At 37.2% G+C, this 21068-nt stretch overlaps 1 protein-coding gene across 3 annotated transcripts in view; it reads left to right on the top strand.

Annotated features, from left to right (window-relative positions):
* BABAM2 (BRISC and BRCA1 A complex member 2) overlaps positions 1-21068 on the top strand; it is a 178416-nt gene that overhangs the window by 136199 nt on the left and 21149 nt on the right. For 2 of the 3 annotated variants that reach the window (XM_050893630.1, XM_050893629.1), the window contains exons 9-11: positions 1128-1198; positions 2742-2824; positions 19931-20084. In XM_050893630.1, the coding sequence (XP_050749587.1) occupies positions 1128-1198; positions 2742-2824; positions 19931-20084 (308 nt within the window). Of the gene's footprint in view, positions 1-1127; positions 1199-2741; positions 2825-19930; positions 20089-21068 lie in introns of those variants that run through there. The other variant, XM_050893631.1, reaches the window with a different exon arrangement.

The raw sequence follows: 21068 nt of genomic DNA, 5'->3' as shown, positions 1-21068 counted from the left end.
ATATGTTTTTCTTTTCCCAAAATAACATTTCAGATCCTACACAGAGCCTTCAAAATAATCGTAGTTTTTTATAAAATGAAATAAGTCTCAATTTATAAATAGAATTTAACTTTAAGGGGTACAAGATAGCTCTCAGCAATGATTGTATCAAGGCTTTTTCAAAAAATTTAGGAAAGCACTTGCCAGCCAAGGAATTCTAGTATTACCATAGCCAAGAAAAATATTCTTCCTGTTCTTTTCATGTTCCGTAGGGAAAAAAGGTTTTTACAATGTTAGTTTTCATTCTGGAAGGCAAAGGGATTTACATGGGGAATCACATATGGAACCATACTGTAAGTACTTGAAGTAACCAGTTGTAAACCAGATGCTCTTGCAGCCTGACAACACGTACATTGTTTCTGTTATGGGTCAAACCCTGTTCGCACTGTTCTGCTAAGTAATCCCATTCAAATCAATAAAAAACATACATGGTGAGAGGAGAATTTTGCCTTAAGTCTTCCAAGTTTGGCATTGTTGGATTTTGTCTGTGCCAGGATGGAAGTCTTTCAAAACCCAGAATGCCTCAGAAGTTGATGCTCGCAGTTGAGTAGGTGGCTCCCTGAGTCAGCATGAAACCACTGAGGGAGTTTAGTGTTACGAAGATTTTGTTGGAGGTGCAGTCTTCAGAAAACACCCAAGATCAGTTGTGAAATATATTTTTTTTTCTTTTCTTTTATAACATTTTATAATAATGTTATTTTGACACTTAACCAACTGTCAGTTCAGGTAATTACGATTTGCCTATTGTGGCTTCCTGCTCAAACTTCAGCAAGGCAAGGTCGCGCATTTCTTTTCTTCACTCTTATCTTGTGCAGTTAAACAGCGCTTCAATATATTGTGAAAGACTGTTTCACTCAGAAGTGAGTGAAGAGATTTCTTTACAAGATTTTCTGTGTGCAAGATCCACTGTTTGTTTTAAAGGCGTTTTAGGATTCTTTAGGGAAATCAGGCAAGCTAAATGTAGGATTCAGAACTACTACCATGTCAAACATAAATCTTCCTTAACAAGGAATATGTGACAAATTGGGAGCATTGGCTTTTTTTATCTCTTTATAGCTCTGGATTTGTTTCTTTCTTTCTTTTTTAAGGTACAATATGTTATTCAGGGATACCATAAGAGAAGAGAGTATATCGCAGCTTTCCTGAGTCACTTTGGAACGTAAGTTTTCTTTTGATGCATTGTTTTCTGTAGCATGGGGAAAAGTGTTGTTTTCTGCACATAGTCTTTGGTTGTGTGACTGCTGTCCACTGGATAAGGTGAAATCCGGTCATTTTTCACAGAATTATGTGTATAGATTGTCTCTCTGTAGCAGTACTGGAATGAAGTTCAGCGTTACTTCACTTCTGTGCCAGTTGCCGATCTGATTTTACTAGAAAATAGCTGATGATGGGAAAAGGACAGTAGGGATTTTCTCCTTGTTCAAAAGAAGTGTGCTCATTTCTGAATAAATGACTGGAGGGGTCTTAGAGTAATAGGCGGTGACTGAGGCGGGAGGACGGGGAAGTGGGTACAGTTCCAAGCCTTGCAGGAGCCAGAAACTACTGCTCGACATAAAGGCAGGACTGGGAGACCAGCTGCTCCCACCGCCGAGCAGTATCTTGTCTCTCAAGAGAAAGGGCTGTCGGGTCATGTTGAATTCCTGCAGTTCAAACGTCCGTGACCTGGCATGATGACACATTAGCCTCACAAATCAACTAGTCAGGGGTACCTTGGCACTGTGAAGGGTAGGCACTTTGGTTTCCTACCTAAATCCTGACTTGAGCGAGAGGCCAGCAGCCAATGCGACAGCGGTTGCCTGACCAGCAGTGCTTTACCTCATTGTGAGGAGGGGTTTCTGCTTCTGAGTGGCGATGCCAAATGACATGGATATTCGTGAGCCCTTCAAATATCAGGTGTCTCAAGAGAGGGTAGGAAGACAGGTGGCTTCCAGCATGCACCCAAATTTTGTTCAACTATAGACAACAACAACTACTTGAATTGGACGTATGAGTAGATAGAGAGTTGATACAAGCTCAATCCTCATGAAAACAAGATATTTCTTTTTCTTCTAAGAAAACTACAGTGTAGAAATGGCCCAGGTGTGCCTATGATTTTATTTCACTTGCGAAGTGGTTCATGAGTCCTGATTCTGCTTGAGACTTTTAGAGAATACCGACTCCTGATGGTTGAAACTTTTAATCCATCTACTGAACAAGTCTTCTGTATTTAATTTTTTGTATGCTCTCGTGCTTTGCTTTTTTATGTATGCTCTTTTTGAATTTTCAAATTTAAACTCTTCTCAGCCTGCGCATTTTCAATTTTACCCTGTCACTCACTACAGAGTTAATAAATTATCTTAATCTGAGTAACATACAGGGAATTTGTGTGTGTACAGTTTTTATCAATTTAGTACTGCAGGTGCATTAGCAGGTCTCCTTTCATTCTACAGTGTATTTATATAAACTGAATATGGCCTTTCTTCAGGTAAGAAACTCCAATACCACAGCATAAATAAGAAGATTATTAAGATTAAAAGTTTAATCTAATTTTCATTTAGCTAGAAGATTGTAACTGTTAATAAATAAAGCAAATACTGGAAGTTTCTGAACAAACAAACAAAAAAACCAATCCTTGTAATACAGAATTTACATATTTATCGTTCAGTATTAGAATGAATGGTAGGTAAAAATTGTATTCATTTTTTCATATTTTTTGTTGATAGTGGTGTGGTGGAATATGATGCAGAAGGTTTCACAAAGCTTACTCTGTTGCTGATGTGGAAAGATTTTTGCTTCCTTGTTCACAGTGAGTAACTCTTTGCCTCGGGCATAAATGTCTATCCTCTTGAAGATACAAGTTCAAAAGGGAAAAAATACAATTACAGGAAACAATTTAAAAGTTTTAGCTATTTTTATCCAGTGCTTAATGTATTTTTTATGTGACCATGACATTTTGAAAGCACAAAATCCTGATTGTATTTGGAGAAGGGGAGAGGATCCACATCGATAGTGTACTGCCTGCTTTACAGAACACCAAAAGCATTCTGGGAAGGTTTTCTGGTAATTTAATTAACGCTGGTAAAATGATTAAGTTCACAGTTGTAACTCATCCTTTCAAAAGTGTCAATAATGAGGACCAATACTATATGTAACCTGGGAATACCTAAAATCTTCTGTAATTGTCAGGAATTGATGCATTGATGGTGATAGTAAAGACACTTTGGTGTAGGGAAAACATATTAAATGAGAAATAATACTATACTGTTGTTAGGAGCCAAAAGTTATTCCTAGACTGAAACTGCGTAGGCAAAACCGTCTAACAGTTTGCTACAGTATGTAGCTAGATTTGCTGTCATTTGAAATTTTTAAATCAAGATTGTATTACTTTCAAAAATACATTCTTAATTAAATAAATATATATGAATTACTTCATGTAGAAATTAGTAAGTGTGGCTTTGTTACCGCCTTATACGTGTTAAGTAGAAATTATTATTTTTCCCTATGGTAAGGTGAAATTCACAGGTATCAAAGATACTTTGGTCTGGGGAAATTCAGTCATGTTACGCTTTATTTTTGATTGTTACACTTCTCATCTTTGTTTAAAATAATTACAGTGCAATCTGGACAGCTGCAACATTGATGTTTGTTAACACTCTGGCACCGGAATATTTCATATTACATCATTTTTGATTGTGGGCTAGCTTTTCATGTGGAAAACTAAGGATGTCTTAATGACATCATAGAAATTTGTCCCAGAGTTTTTAAAGCAAGAAGTGGGGATTGCCATTGTTCAGAGAAGTCTTTCACCCTGTGTTGTATTGGAGATCATAAAAAATGGTCTCACTGATCCCTTTCTCTTTATCACCTAAGATTTCCAGACCGTAATGACCATAAAAGGCCTAGAAAACTCAAACTTGAAATTAAAAAACTTCCATCATATTAATATGATTTACGTCATGGAAAAAAAGAAATAAAACTGATATTTTTGGAAAAGCTATCCTTATTACATCTTTACTTACTCTTCAGCTACAATTGAGAATTGGTCACTGGGTGGTTGTCGTCTATGAAATGATGCTTCTTTATGTACAACCTTCTTGAAGATTTCCTACCTTTCTTACTCCCCAATATGTTTGGCTTAATTTTATCAGTGTTAAAATTCATGTGGATTTGATTTCTGCTGTGGGATAATACAGCTTAATAGATGTTGAAGCAGTTAGATTTCAGGGGAATCAAAATTCAAATTTCTGTTAAATAACAGAGTAGGTTTTAACTGGGTAATATCCACAGTGCTCAATTTAACTGGCACGAAAGCTACAATTATAACTGAATAGTTTATCACTATGTATTAACGCTGTGGCTTTAGAAATCATACAGTGGCTTAGCTGTGTAAACCATTGCATCACCCGCTTGTTGAACAATCCACTGCAAAAACATTTATGTTCCATGCACTGAAGGATATTGCAATGAAAGGACAGAAACCTGCACTTCATTTCCTGAGTGAAGTAATGTAGGCTTTCATCTCTTAACCACTGACATAACTATGTATATTATGGTTGAATATTTAGCAAGTGTCTAATAAAATGTCTGGGAGAGATAGCCATAAGTTGAAAACTGTTCTACTTCATATATTTACTATAGTATGTAGAGAAAGTATTCAGAGGAGAATAAATAGATCCATATACAGCAAGCACCATGGCAAATCAAATGAAAGGAACCATGGTAAATTTTACTGGCATCTTAATTTTGGTTAAAATTTTAGGTTTAATTGAGATTGTGAGATATATAAACCCTAACATGAGTTGTATTTCCTTTGAAAGATGCATTGAGAGATTTCAAAAGCAACTTTGGGGTTTTTTGCAACTATTTGCATTCAAAGTTACAAACTTGTTTGGAAACTTGGAAGCAAAACACATTAGAAGTAAAGTGAAATTACTCAGAATATTTTTATTGAGTAAACTGAATTAAAGATAAGAGGAGAGAAATGGGAAAATAGTTCTGTATTGCCAAAGCCCAATAACCTCACAACAATTTCACTTGCTAAAAAACATTATTTGTGCTGTAATTACAGAATGAAGAGCAAAGTCTACCCACTCTACCTTAAAACACAGAAGAGCTACCTAATTGCAAACTTAATCATTAGATTAGTGTAGCTGCTGAAGTTATTATATTAGATCAAAGAGCAGTCAAAGGAACTGTTGCTTTAGTGGTTTAGTTCTAAAAGTTGATCAAGTGCTTTCAAATATATGACAGAAGAAATAAACATTCAGAGAAGTTCATGCATCCGCATGGAAGAGGAAATCGCTAATCAGGCTTAGTGCTTTTGATATTGATACTCTTTATGAGTAAGTCTCAGTACGAAGCTTTGTAAGTAAACAATATACTGCTGATTTCTTTCTCTTCTTGTTTATAAATCAGCTATGATTAGTTTTTGGAGATAGATATTTCTTCATATTCTTGTTCCTGCATACATTCTGTGTATTTATACTGTGTATAAATATAAACACAAGTTACATTATCTGTGCACAATTGAGAATTAAGTAGCCTTATTGGTATGGACATAAGAATAGGACTCCAAACCAACCTGTATGTAGGCTTTTCAAAGATAAATTTTTATCTTATGAGATTTTTAGGTTATCAGCACAAAGGAGATTGACAGAAGTTGGACCGGTTGCAATAGCAAATGAAATACTGCTTGTGTTAGTGGTTATTTGTTTAAGACATCTTGAAAAGGACAGATATTAAACTAAAAAGGTTTTGTTTCATTGAACAATATTTTGGGGGATGGAGAATGTTGGAAGCTGCCAGCATTTGCATCTTAAGTTTGTATGGCATCTCAGACTTAGGTGAGGTTGATGGGAACACTTGCTGCCACTGACCTTGGCTAACTGTAAAGGATTTCAGGTTCTGTGTTGGGTAACACCAGTGACCCAGGAGGTCCAAAGTGCTCGTCAGGTAAAAGCTAAAGTTTAATTAACGAGCTTTCTTGCTATGGGAGTGCCAATTAAAGTAGCTTTTTGTCCACTCTCTTACCTGTCTGTGCAGTTATGTGGTTACCTCTGTCAGAGAATAGATCAGAAATAGGCAGCATCTCAGCAAGAAGGAGGTTTTTACACAGGAGAGAGAAGCAAGCAAGGGGCCTAGAGCATTAATTGGGTTATAGGAGGTTATACCTATAAGTATCAGGCTTTGGGTGGACACTCGCTTCTGGATTCAGGGTTTTTTGGTGGAAGTCATCAATGCCAGCTTCTGATGCATTCCTATTTGGATATTGCTATCTGCACATGTTTGTCAGCAGAGCAATTGCTGCCAATGCAGTCAACTTACGTGGTTTGAATTGATGGCCTGAGCTAAACAATTGGGGTTCGCTCACATAAACCTCTTTTGGATCTGGATCAGCACATCTGTCCACAGCCTTAGAAAGCAGCTTGGAAAATAAAGACACAAACAAAGAATTTTTGGTAGCCATGTTTGTCAGATGAGGCTTGGGAGGAGGGGAAAAAAAATATGACATTTTGGGAAAGAGCATTAGTAGCTGGGAAGACAAGTTTACACTACTGTGCAAAGAAAGTGCAGTTTATTCCAGTAGCGTTCAGAGAAAGAGGAATGTATGCCCACTCACTGTAAATAAACAAAATTGCGTTGAAGAAGTAATTCCTTCTATCAGTTCCCTTTCCAAGCAGAAATAATTCATTAGGCTTCAGATGTTTTAATCATTCGGTAGAGTGACAATAATCCTTAGAATTTAGGTAAATGTTAATTTTTTGGGCACCTGGTGTAGTTTAAGATGTAACCTGCCCTTGAAAGGAGATTGCCCCACCTCTGGTAAGTCAACAGAACAGAGCTAATGAGCATTCGTTAGCCCCTTCATCTATTCCTCTAGCAGCTGTTTAAATAAACAAGTAGACTTTGTGGTAGTAAATGGCTAGCAAGGAGCTTTGATAAAGTCTTAAATGGAACATTTTTCCTAGATGAACGTGTGTCTGATCACTTAGTGTTTGCTATTTGGGTTTAGGAGAGCTTATGTGAGAAGGCAAAAGTATTTTCTTTCATCTAAGATTGTATTTATTGTTCTTTTTGAAATTGCTTCTGCAGATTTCTATTTGAAAACTCACATGCCTACCACAATAACTCCACAGTCACTGAGATAATAAAAATGTTTAAGAAATACTTGTTTATCTGAGCAATTTGGAACCCAAACATGAGACTGTTTCACGTAAACATTCCTGTAAATATTTCAGTAAACCTTTATCTGCCTGTAGTTTTGGCCATAGAGCCCTCTCTGTTATATAGGACCTATAGATCTTGTTAAATGTAAACGTGAGAAGTAGCTAGTGTTTGTTGTTTTGATATAGTATTTAATGCAGTTGGAATATGCTCAATGACTCCTGTGTGCTACTGGAGCATGAATAACCATTTGAGTGGAGTTGGTAGTTTTAGAGATATATTTTTTTCAGTTTTCTGTCATGTAAGATTTGCTCCCATACCTTTTGGAAGCTGAAAAGAAGATAGCCTTCAAGAGTTGCCCTTCTTCATCAGTATCAGTGCCTGGCAGTCATCACAATTAACACTTAAAATTCCAGGAAAAAATGTTTGGAGGAAATTAAGATTGCATTGGCTCTACTTCCTCAGGGAAGTTAGTCTGATTGTGAAAGAGAAGCCTTTTCAAGAAAAGCTATGGAAAAATAAGCTGTTGTCTGCCCTCATCATTTCCTGAAAAGGGCAGAGTGTTGAGTGGAATATTTACATTAGATCGCTTCTGTGAGCTTTTATCTAATGAGGTGTTTTGGCTTCCTTACACAGTTTTTTAGGCTAATAGGCTTTTATTTTATTCTTCTCATTGGTCCTTAAATGAAAATGGGAATTTATGACTGTGAAAACTAAGGGAGAAGGAAAAAAGAGAGAACACGACAACGTGAATAACAAGTTATAGGAGAATGGAGTGATGTCTGGTAGTGTCAGGAAAGCAGGATAGTTCAGCAGAAATGTCAAGCATAGCAAAATACGTATTTTCGGAGTCTAGTATGGGAAGTTCAATACTGATCAAAAAAAGTGTGCAAAGATTGTATAGGGATGTCATTTGTTCTTAAATGAGAAACTGGAGATTAACAAAGCCCCAGTGATGTAAAACTGGCTGGCAGAAGTCAAAGGCCATTCGGATCTAATGCTTGGGAGTAATTTTTTGACTGTTCAGCAAGCAGATAAATGTCTCTCACAAGGTGGTATTTTCCTCTGACTCTCAGTGCTTTTAGTCGGTACCATGTATTTCTTTGAATCTGATCTTGAAAGTTCCTGAGCACATGTCGTTCTGCCTACAGCAAAATATACCCCGAGCAGAGGGGGGTCTCTTCAAAACTTTGTATGTTGTTTTACTCACCACAAAACAAAGCATTCTCTGACATTTCCTGTGTAGTGAGGTGTGTATCACTTAACTGAAGTCAATGAAAGCTGCAGATACGCTGCAGTGCTGTGGATCAGGCAGTGTGATGGAAAAGTAGCCTGAGTCACAGGCACACAGCTCTGCAGTTAACTAGGCATAGGCAGGGGCTAATCCCAGGACTGAATTGCAGCATTTGGAAAATTAATTAGCCTTTTGCTGGTCATTTTTCTCCGTTGCGTATTTTTCTCCTTTATTTCTAAGGGACACTGCCAACTAGATTTAGTTTGAAATTTGTATTGAAAGCTGATAATTTAATTTTTGTCATTAAGAGTACGTTAAACATCATGTTCCTTTGATTCCATCCTGGGTATTTACTTGTATGTGAGCTGAATGAGATTTTCCGTATTTAGGTATTCATAATGCATGCAAGTGAACTTGAAAACAGAGGTTTTCTTTTCCTCTTTTTCTGTTTCTCTGTGTTCATTTTGTAATCATGTCACTCAGTATGAACTGGTTTTATGTTTGTATTTATAATTCTGCTAAAAAAGGGAGAATGGACACAAGGCAATTCATGAAACTTGGTATGATCAGCAACAAACAGGAAACAACGGTTGTGATAGGAATTAGGTTTTACAAGTATGCCCTGACGTGGGTGGACTGGCAAGTATTTTTTAAGTGTCACTTTGCTGGGGATGTTACCTTTTTAATTTCTGAGAAACGCATATATTTGCCATACTTCTAAAATGGTAATATATTGCTGTAGACATTAATTGATGTTCTTCCAGGAACTACGAGCACTTTAACAAATGGACTGAAAGGTTTTGTAATAACTTCTTATAAAATTGCACTTTTCAGAAAAGTGAACTGTTGCTTTTTCTTATCTAATAGATATATCTAGAGTACTACTACTATGTGCCCAAGTATATGATGGATAACTAATAAATTCTCAGAAAAGATGCCTGAGATAGGGAAGTGATATAATCCTATTTTATCTACTCAATTTTTGAAAAAAAGTAATTGGGTCATAAAAAGTCATTGACAGAGTTGGGACTTGAGTACAGATTGTGGTACTTCTTCCTCTTACTCTATGTCTATGTCTTGTGTCTACATATTTTGTCTCACATGGCATTCATAGATAGTTTTTCTCTAAGGTGGGGGCTATGTTAAAAGTGTGAGATACAGCAAGTTGAAAATTGCTCATAGTAGCAAGTAGAAAGCAAATATTTTGTTTTCAGTCTGGAAAGGAGATGATGAGCATGGGTTTCACATGGATCAGTCCTGGGTTCAATACCAGACAATACTTTCAGAAAAAAACAGGATGATACAGAACACCACAGGATTATTAGAGAGATGAAATTTCTAGAAATAAGAGCTGCATCAAGAAAAGAAAGATTTTGTGGATCCTTCTTCCCTATCTCCTTCCTCTTTCTACACAATGACAATTACTTTGTCAACAAAGTAAACTTTTTCTAAGTATCCATATGTGACACAGCGATGGCACACAAAGGCGACTGCTGCATGCCTTTTATGAAATAGATAAATATAATTTACTTTTGAATAATAAGAAATACACTTTGGTTTAGAGATGGAACTGGTCACAAAGATGATTAGATGTCTAAATGGGGGAAGGAGGGAGTGCTTAAGCTGCTTTTCTGTCTCCTTTGTCACCAGTTCCCCTGCCCCATTCAGCAGCAGTCCCAGATTTTCCCTAGTCTTCCTTTTGCTGTTCCTGTAGCAGCCCATCTTGTTGTCCTTAACTCCCCTTGCCAGATTCAACTCCAGGTGAGCTATGACATTCCCAGCCTGGTCTCTGCATGCTCACAGAGTGTCCACATCTCATATACTCCCTTTTTATGTTTGAGTTTTGTCACGAGCTCCTTGTTCATCCATGTAGGCCTCCTGCTACTATTGCTTGACTTTCTGCTCATTAGGATGGACCATTCTTGAGCTTGGAGGAGGTGATCATGGACCCCTCTTCTGTCCAGGACCATTATCCCATAGGATTCTTCCATGGGAGGAAGGCCCAAAGTCCGCTCCCTGAAGCTTAGGGTTGTGATCCTGTTATTTGTCTTGCTTCATCCTCAAATGGAGCATTCACAAGAGAGCGCCAAAAATGGCTGGTAGTCTAGAAAGCATGGCTTAAAAGAATATGTTCCACAGACTAGTTCTTTAGGTCATGAAAAGGCAATAGAAGGATAAGCCTTTAGAATTGTGAAAGGTGGCTTCAAGGGCAGAAGTGACAAATTGCAACATTCAGGAGTGGGAAGAAGCAATGGGCCTATATTGCAGTAAAGTAGATTTCAGTTTAGCTTTAAAAATATCTGGAGTGGCTTAGTTGGCTGGTTGGGTCAGGCAGGATTACACTGCATTGTGATTTGAAAGCTGTAAGCCTGCATGGAGCAGAGCTTGAAAGAACAGGATAGCATGTGTGTCAGCAAAGGGTCCTTTTGACCTGCAGGATAATGTCACACTGATCACAGATGAGAATGAAATAAATCAGTTTCCTTTCAAATCCCAGGCAGCATTTAAAACAGGAAAAAGAACTTATTTGCAAGACTCATAAGCTTAATAAAGTACCAGTGAGAGAAGCCAATGTTTTTGCACAGTTGCTTTTCAAGTGAAAACATGCTTTAGAAGTCTTCTGTCCTGCTGGAAAGTAATGTAGAACTTCTCAGCGTTTAACAATGCATCTCTGTACTGGAAAAGCAAAGGAAAAGTTTTTGCCTTTTCTCCACCTGTAACATGCAATGGTCACCGGCCTGTGCCAAGAAAGGGCACAGCTTGCTTTTTACACCCATAACAACTGCAACTGTATTTAAAGTATAAGCTTCAAGCAATTCAGATGGAGAAGAGGCAGCTTTTAGTAGCATCAATCTCATCAGCACTTAGAGAAGTTACTATAGAAACCGTTACAGCAGAAACAATAAAAGGAAATAAAAACGGAAGGGGGAGGGAATGAAGATCTTTGAGAATTTGAAGTAAAAATAAAGCAAAATAGATGTCACTAGCTGAAGCTAGTCAGGTAAAAATAAAAAGCCTTTTTCTTAATTAAAATAATCATGGTTACAGAAATTAGAGAAGGAAAAGACCTATGAGGCCATTATGCCATTTCTTTGGGCTCAATATAGGATTATGAGGTAGTCCATGGGATATTTTTAGGAGGTAGTCCAGTGTTGCTGTAAAAGTCCAAAAGAGTATGCCATAGTTGAGGTGGGTGATGACACTCCAAAGCAAGAAGACATTATAAAGCAGTTTTCGGGTTAATTTACATCGCTTTTTCATGGTCTTTGACCACATAGCTGGAAACTGCTTGAAGAATATCTTGATTTGATCTGTTACTTGGTTCCTCTGTAAGACTGAACGAAGAATTAGATACTCTGTCTGCAGCACATGACTGTAACTTAAGGTATTTAAGCTATTTTTGTCACATTTTTTTTAAAATGCTGTTTTTGTATAAAGGATAGGGTACTTAAAAAGAAAGATACAGGTTATGATAAAGACATGGGATATTTTTACAACATAGCATCTGCCTATGTTGAAAGAAAATCAAAACAATAATAATCATAAATCTAGTTGCCATTGGTGCCTAGACTATGTTGTAGTTCCCATTATCAGTGGAATAAGAACCACAAGATAGATACAGCAGTGTCATGCAGTCCTCTTCAAATAAAAACGAGTTACGTACTTTATATTTTTCAAAAACCCAACTAACAAACCGAAACAAAGAAAACTAAGTGATAAATTTATTCTAGTCTCATTGAAATCCACAAGTAAACAAATCTACTCTCTGTAATGTGTTGGAATAGTTTAATCCATCACAATTCATTGTTTCCATTCTTCAGAAATATTTAGGGGCTGTCTAAGAGCGCTGGAATTAAAGGTAACCACTTGTGTATCTGAGACTTTGAAGCTGGCCATTTCCATAGACCTGTTGTCATAAGACACGTTATGGAAAGGGACATACTGTTGGTGCAAAAATTTTGAAAAAAGAAGAACCGATTCTTATTTCAAATCTAGCCTGGACTGACAATAACTGAAAGTCATTCCTGTCCAATTAAAAAAAGAAGAAGGAAAAAATAAGGAAAATTAGATTCCTTCAAGCATTCCTTAATGTCATGGTGAACATCACCAAAGTTACGTCAAACTGGGCATTTGCGAGCACCTTCAATAACTACTGTCAGCCAACTCGTGTTCTGGAGATAATGTGTTAAACTTGTGCTGCAGAAAAGATTCCTCAGCATTTTCTTCCTTTCTTATCCCAGCTGTATTCTTCCTAATGATCTTCTAATAATCTTATCTTCTAAACATCTCAGTGGACTCCCTTCCCATTCTTGAATATTATACTTGCTGACAAAGGTCAAGAAGATCTTGTATTGTTGAGGATCAGTCATTATACAAATGCATTTCAGGACTGGCTCCTTAGTGAGTTCTGTTGCCAGACCCGTTTCCCAGTACAAAACAAGCAGCTGTGAACTTCACATATTCTCATAAATTGTCATAATCCCAAATATTGCCATTTTTCCATTATTACAATCACATTTCAACATTTATCTTCCATTGTTTAATATTGTACATTCAGTTGATATATAACTGATGCAGTTAAAAAAAATAGTTGTTTCTTTTTTCATAGTATTTACTTGTATTTTCATAGTATTTATTTGGAAGTATTTTGTATATAAGTCATCTTACTCATTTACTATACAAGCGTTCACTTTGCTGATGGGGTGAATATTCCCCAGAGCAAGGGTAGACTTAATTATTTCAAAACTAGCTGTGATTACCAGTACACCCAAAGTCCCATAAGTGTCTCAGCTAAAATTCCATAAACAGCTTTTCATTTCACATTTGAAATTTTGAAATGTTGATTTCAAAATAGCATCTTCCTGCAAATAACCTGGTTTTCTCCAGAAGGGATGTTAGCCCTAATAATATTTAACAAATTCAAATTCCTATGACTGTGCTCTGTTAACCTAAAGTCCCACACTAATGCCATTGATATGTTATTTGTCATCCTTTTTCTCTCATTCTTGCAAGACTACATCATCACACACCAAAGCAGGATAGCTGTGGCATTTTGTAATTCTCTGTGTGTTTTGAGCGAAATTCACCCTTTCATTTTTTGCCAGTAGAATGTAGGCTGAAGACCTTCAGCACAGAAGAGTCGAGGGAAGATTTACTATGCAAAATAGCCTGAAATCCTGCCCTGCAGAGATTTGTGCTAGCCACTACAGTCCCCAAAATGCTTGTGGCTGAATCTGTTCAGGTTTCCCAGTAGATACAGTGATCAATATGATTCCTGAAAGGCCTTCTGTACTGGAATTTCTGTGTAAAAAGTGAAGATAGCTGTTTTCCCTTGAGCTTAGGTGAAGATTTTTCACCCATCATACAGGCTGTCTGGAACAGCTTTCCCATAGGAGAAGTCATGTCAGAAAACCTACAAGAAAATTTCTTTTTAAAATAGAGCTTGGTAGATGTGTAAGGAGCGTTATATATGGTATCTGTGTTACCAGCGAGTTGCATTGTAAATTCCCATGGGTCTCATCCACAGTAACACATCATGAAAACTGGAGAGCTCTGATTTCAAGGAACTTTTCAGGCTGAGGCAGTGCATTCAAATCCACAAGTTGTTTTTCCCAGCACTGTGAGGTCAGTTGCAAGTAAAGGCAGAGAGAATGTGAAATTCAGTGAACCAAAAAAAGAACAAGCAAAAAGATGATGAATATATACTAATAAGAGACAGTTCTGGAGCCTGGAATATGTGTTTCCTGTTTCCATGACTGACTTCATCAGAAGTACTTGAATGCAGAAGCAGTCTCTGGCCAAAGTTGGATGATAAGTAAGGAGTGAGTCAGGGAATTTCGGGAAGAGAACGGATAGTATCAAGCTAAGATTGTTCAGTATTCTCTGGAGATTTGGGTTTAGCACATCTTTCCTGTACCCTTCTTGTTTTTCTGGTGAAATAATTTAAACAAAACTTTTTACATGTCCAGTAATCATTGATACTGAAGTACCTACTACGGCAGCCAATGCTGGAAGGAGTTGTGTTTGGCTATATGAAGTATTATCTACTATTACGTCTCAGAAGAACTGGGTCCCACAAGCTGGCGCTCAGCGTCAGTAGACAAGCTGACTATCCTTTCCTTGTTCCTTCATTCCCGGTCTGGAATCCCTAAATAGCCTCTCAACTCATGAAGGTCCTGTGAAACAATTTTTTTAACATTTTATGTAGCCATTATATCTCATGGTGATTAGAATCATCACATTGAAAAGCTCATGCAGAAATGAATACGGATTTAATCAGAGCAAGGCTTCAGTGTTGTGCAGTAAATTGTGCAGTGTTGTGCACAGGGGTAGAGGCTGTCAAACGGGGCAAACCAGAACAGTGTCTCCTTTGGCCAGCTCTGTCCAGCCTGGGAACTGAACTGAAAAGACGACTGTGTTATCTTGTGTTTGAAGGCTGCTCCATAAAGCAAGTAGAGATTGAATTAATGTTGTGCAGGCAATGAAATCTTGCAGAAGTGGAAATCTTAGCAGTAAGATATCCAGATCAGCCAGTGTCTATGAGTGCAAAACAAATTACAGGTGCAATAAACTGCAGCAGATTCAAGCATCCAGAAGGTTAATAAGATAACCAGTATAGTATCATCCAAGCAGTCAAACGGTGCGTAACATTCAGAGAGTAAATGTTGACTTCTGTGAAAACAAATATCTGGATTTATCCAGTGCAGTACAAAGGATGAATAAACCTTTTCTCTAGAACAGGGGAACAGTATATGGAAAATTTTCTAAATATTACCATCTAAGTACTTTGAAATATTTGTATGGTCAGCATGCATTTCAAGCATGGTTTTGTTTTCCCTTCTCTTCTGTCCGGTACTTAAAGGCCGGGAGGGGAGCACTGTGGTAAACCTGCCTTTTTCTTCTGAGCATTTTTCCTTCAGAAACCCTATAGCAGCACTGGTATATGCTTTTGCCGAGACATCCCTTCCACATTTTGTACCCTATTTAAACAGCTATAAAATGAGATGGTAAAGATATTATTTTAGAGTTAATAAAACTGTCGAAAGCAACTCTGTAGTTGACATAAGCTTAACAAACTAGGTAACCTGTTCCAGATCTCAGCATGGTTGTTCTTTAAGAAAATGAACAATTAAGCCTTACTGATTCGTTGCACAGTTTTTTAGTTATTAATGAATCAGGATTTTGGCTTTAAGATAACTGTTTTGAATATATGTATGCACTAAATGCTAACTAAGTCAAGAGAAGCAAATTTGTGTGTTACTTCTCCATAGTTTCTTATGTTTCAAAAGAGAGCAACTTCAACTATTTATAAACTGTAATTAAGTTTCTTTACAACATGACTCATTCTCAACAAGCAAGTCCTTTTTCTTTTGCTTTCTTATGAACTGTGTGGGAAAATTAGGGTTCAATCACCAAAGAATTTACTCAATGCTTAATTACCCAAAACAGCCCTCCAAGTTCTGCTCATGTAGAGCTTTCATAAAGACGTGATTTTCCCCGCGCTATGGCTTTCTAAAACTTGACTTTTAAAAAATGATCTGTAAATTGTAACGTAGGAGAAAGCAGTGTTTTACTATGGTATTGGCTGCTTTCTCCCGTCTGCTTCTTTGAGCTCCTCTTATACTAACAGTGTGATGCTTAGGAAAGCCAAAGTAAGAAATCATCAGGATTAAATTACTTTGAGTATGGAACTGAATTAGAAAGCTTTACTTTCCTGAATGAGCTAATTGTTTAAATTTTCCAAAGGAAATGTTTCTATTTCTGTGAGAGAAGGGGTAAATGGGACTTCCTCTGACATAATTTTCATTTTAAATCTGAGTTTGACAGCAAGATTTTTACCTTCATAACCAAATATTACTGCTTAACTGCATGACTTGTATAAGCTTGCTAGTTGAAGTGACTCACTTACGTAGATGAAGTTATTTTTAGGGAGGTAATTTGCACTGTTTAGAAGAGAGGAAAAAAGGGAGAGAGAGTCCTACTAAGAGCTAGATCCCTCATTATAGTTTCCAGAGCTCGTGAACCCAGCATCCAAGCAAAAGATGACTAAGCAAGGGGTCTATTGGTACTTTCAGGAATTTACAGACATGAGTCATCTGCTTATTTTCTGCAGACATATCACCAGGGTACTTTGTGAGTCAGCTGTTATTTGGAAATAGTACTTGTATTCAGTATGAATAAGTTTTTGTAGTTCTTAGGTAACTAGCATGCCAAACCAAAGAGGGCTTTTATAGTTTGCCTAGTTCAGGTGTTGATTTACAAAAACAGTGCGTTGTTTTTAACTGTGATGCATTTTTCATGACAAAGTGTAAACGTCTGGGATGTAATTACGATAACACCTTTGCCACTGTACGTATCACATGAAAGCAGATCTGATTTTGTATTAATGCACAGATTGAGAGTCAGATTGTGTATATGACCAAGTAAAAAGAAAAATTTTCTATACCAGCCTTGTACCATCCTATAAAAATGTAATTGCGAATATCAGCAGAATTTGACCTTTTATCTTCAAAGCACCTTGCTAGCATTGATTACCAATGGTATTTGCTTATTTTTCATGTATGATAATACACTTCACCACAAATCCAAGCATTCTGTACACTCACAGTGTCAATGGACGGGGCATCCACTGTGGCGGAAGCAAGTTCTTGCCGTCCCTTCCTACTGCTGAAATAATAGCTGGCTACCTTGAGATATGTATAACACTTTACAAGTCAAGGCTGTTTCCTGTTTACTGGTCTTTTAGGTGTGGTTGTGTTCCAGAATTAGGGACAGGTTTTTTTACTTGGTCTGGGCTCATCTCACACCTTGTATTAAGGAAACACTTGGGTTAGAAAAATGGGAGTTTGGCAATTTTAGGTGAAGGGTAGCGTTAGAAATCAAAGGCAGGTCAAATTTTCCAAAACTCTACTTGCAGTTCAGAGTGATACTGCTGTTGGCCAGATGTGGGATGCACAATTTTAAATCTAATTTGATTATCTGATTTAACAGTTTGTAATGTAATTCCTGAAAATTCCTATATAGGTTTTGGTTAATAAAAGAAGATAATGTTTTCTGTTATATTTTGGCGATACCGGTGTTGGAAAAATATTTTTGTAAAAGAAAGGCTTCTCATAACGGATGGATGCATCTCTGTAGTGATAGGAATGTCTTGATTATCCATTTAAACAGCATTTCTAGCGCTAGATACTTTCTCTTAAGTGCAAATATTTAGTTTTAGGTAACAGGAAGAAAACTGCTGCTGCTTGTCCCTGTTATGTAGACAGAGGTTTTCAAAGGAAAGTTAATGAAAGTTAGAAATTCTCAAGTCAAAAGTTAAGTGTAAGGATTAAACTGTTACGCGAGTGTTTAGCTGAAGTTTGCTATTCCTTTCACACAGTGATAAAATACACAAGCATACAGAGTAGTTTTCCTTTAAGGAGTTGGTACTTAAGAAGGGAAAAGATGCACTAGAGCAACAGAGTTTAAGCACCCAGAGCTGAAGAAGCATATTTATAACATTAAAACAGAGAGCCTGTCTCCTTGCTTCGTGCTCTTTTCCATGGTGAAGTCCTTCAGAGGCTGTGGCACACATGTACCATCTGCGAGGGGAGGAGACAGCTTGCTTGCTGATAAATGGCCTCGATAAACCAATGTTTTTCAGGGTTGTTATTTAATAATCATGTTATAAAGAGGAATTTGACAGAGCAATCTTTGAATCTAACCTTTGTTACAGCAGTGATCTGCCCTCAAATTAGCAGAACTCTGCCCATGTCATTACCACTTAAATATCTGCTGGAAGCTGCTATGTGAGCTGAGTCACCAGGACTCGGGAAGTTATCACGTGTAGCTCAGACACTAGGTCATGAACTGAGCAACCGCTGTCATCCACAGTGATTTGTTGTATTTTGAGACTACAGCTGGAATATCACATTCAGTTTTGTGTACTTCACGGCTACAAACAGTTTTGCTCGTAGAGCTTGGAGGGTAATTCAGGGAAAAGGGAGCTATGGTGTGGCTGATGCACTTCCAAGTATTCAGACATGACTAGAAAAACTGAAAAATGAAGGGACTAGCAGGATGATAGCATGGGATTTAGAAAAATAAAATCTGTCTTACACTGGTATCTCAGTCTATGAGCAGAGATTTCAAAGGCAGTACTCCATGAAGTATTTAAAAGTAGAAAATACAATGCGTTACCAAGCGTACTGGAGGGGAGATCCTGTTCCACCTGAGGATGGGTCCAGTCCTGTAACGATCCTTTCTCTTTCTTAAAATTCTGTTTGTAATGATTTTGCCACCTGCTTTGATTCCTACTTCAGCTATTACAACCTGTTTATTAACTTAGGAGTCTTTCCTTCTCTTGAAAAAGGACTGAAGTGACAAAGAGAGAATACTGAGAACCCAGCCTTATATGAATGAATTATAATCTTATTAATTTATTTCACTCATTGCTACACCAATAGGAAAAATTATTTAAGATTTACAGGGAGTTACTGTTCCATTGCAGTGTTCTTTCATTGTGCAGAATTAAAAAATTGTGATTTGGAGGATAACAAAAAGTATGGTCATAGGTGCTTTATAGATGAAGTCTACACCTTTAAAAGAAATGTACATTCTTCTGTTAATTTTGGTGTTAGATTAGACATTTAATGTAAATAATCCAATTCTGTTGTCATAAGTCAGTTTAACTACAGATTTCTGAAGCCTCCTGAAATTAAAAGTAGACCAAGAAAATCTAAACTCTAAATCTAGCAATGAAAAAGTTAAGTTAAAAATCAGTTTCTGACATACTATTAACTGTTGTAGACTATTTTATTGTTCTGCCAGACCTAGCTGATCATGAGACAGTGATAAGCAAAGGGAACTAAGAGGTTCTGATTTTTATTTTTAGTGAGATATTTTGGGTATTAATGACTCTGCAGTGTGTTTTTGGTTTTGTGGGGGGTTTTTTCGTCTAGCAGATGATGGCAAGTTGAGATCTTTTCCAACTCGTGACTGAATCTTTCTACACCCTTTATCAAATCCATTTAACCACTTTAGGTCTCAGACAGCTGTAAAATGAGAATGATAATGCTTTTGATGTCCATGGGGGCACTAAAATGAATTGACTAAAGCAGATAGAGAAATTTGTTTCTTGAATGGAATACATAAACAGAATGTATTTTGTGAATTTTTGGAAGGGAACATTTCACTCTAAGGGAAAATAACTGTGTTACTTTTTCTATAACAAAATAATCATGATGCAAACAGTATGATTACCATAGAAATATATTAGTTAAACAGTTTTTTTAATTATGTACTTTACAAAAATGTTTTGATAAAGCAAAGCATCCCATACAGCAATATGTTGGAATCATTACTTACAAGAAATACAAAAGTATATTTTAGAAGTAATCATCAATTTCTCCTTTTCTGTGACCTTTAAATCAATAGAAAGGAATGATATATTCCCAGTAAAAAAAGGAAAAAAATGCGATGGTGTATTTTTATGACTTTTTTTTTCTTTTCCTTTTTTTTTTTTTTTAATTTCAGTTGACCTACCCTTGTACTTTCCTCGAGACCAACCAACCCTAACATTTCAGTCCGTCTACCACTTCACTAACAGTGGCCAGCTGTACTCCCAGGCCCAGAAGAATTACCCTTACAGCCCCCGCTGGGATGGCAATGAAATGGCCAAGAGAGCAAAGTAAGTCAGACTGCGGTTTCCTACTGAATATTCCATTTGTTACACCATCATCTGTCAGTAGAAATTTCATGGATTTAACTGTACATTTCCAGTGTTACAAAAGCTGAACCTGTTTTTGTTCTCATAGAGTCCTAGCATTCCTGTATATGAGTATAGGCAGATACTTTATTAATCATGTTTATTCTATTAGTGCCAGAGGACTGATCAAAAGAAGACTCTTTCTGCTAGGCATTGTATGGGCACAGAGTGGTGACAATCTCTGCTCCAAAGAGCTTCCAGTCTAAGTAGACAAGATAGCCCCCAGCAGGAGTAATCTGCATGGTAGCAGTCAGTCAAGGTGACTCCATGGTTTTGTGTGGGTGTTGAGGGGACCCTGAAGGGAAGCATGTGAGATGGAGAGAGCAATGAAGAAAAACCTGAAAGATATGGAATTAGGCTGTAATAAAAAGACATGGAAGAACAGGAGGAGGTGGAGCAAACCACTAGTCCGGCATAGGAGGCAGTCCTATCGGAACTTGAGAAAGTTATCTGAAAGTTTGAATATCTTTTTCTTTACTGCTTTTTCTGTTGGCTAGAAACAGAGAATCTCTGACTGTTTCCTCTGCAGTTTTTCGGCAAGCCCTTGTTTCAGGCTGGGGAGTCCCAGTATCCCCTTTAGTTAAAGATGACAGGACAGCCTCCCCAGAGTGGTTCTGTTGCAGGGACAAGCTGCTGTGAGCAGTGGTGCCCCTTTTGTATACTAGATATTATCCCTGTCTTCTAATGAAGCAAAACAGATTTTACCTGAATGGAGCAATATGGGCAACAGCCTTGCTGCAGTATTTCGATTTTGCAAAGTGTAAAAAATGTTAGAACCGTAAGAGATTTAAGCAGGCTGATTATCAGTTGTTCAGCCTGTAAAGGCATCAAACTGCATAAATAACAAGGCATATTGGGATGAATGTTTTGAATGACAATTAGAAGATTAAATTAAATTAGCAAAGA

This window comes from Gymnogyps californianus, chromosome 3 (genome assembly GCF_018139145.2).
Source record: "Gymnogyps californianus isolate 813 chromosome 3, ASM1813914v2, whole genome shotgun sequence".
Taxonomy (NCBI): domain Eukaryota; kingdom Metazoa; phylum Chordata; class Aves; order Accipitriformes; family Cathartidae; genus Gymnogyps; species Gymnogyps californianus.
Note: the sequence above shows the minus strand (reverse complement) of the source record. Positions and strands in the feature narration are given on the sequence as shown.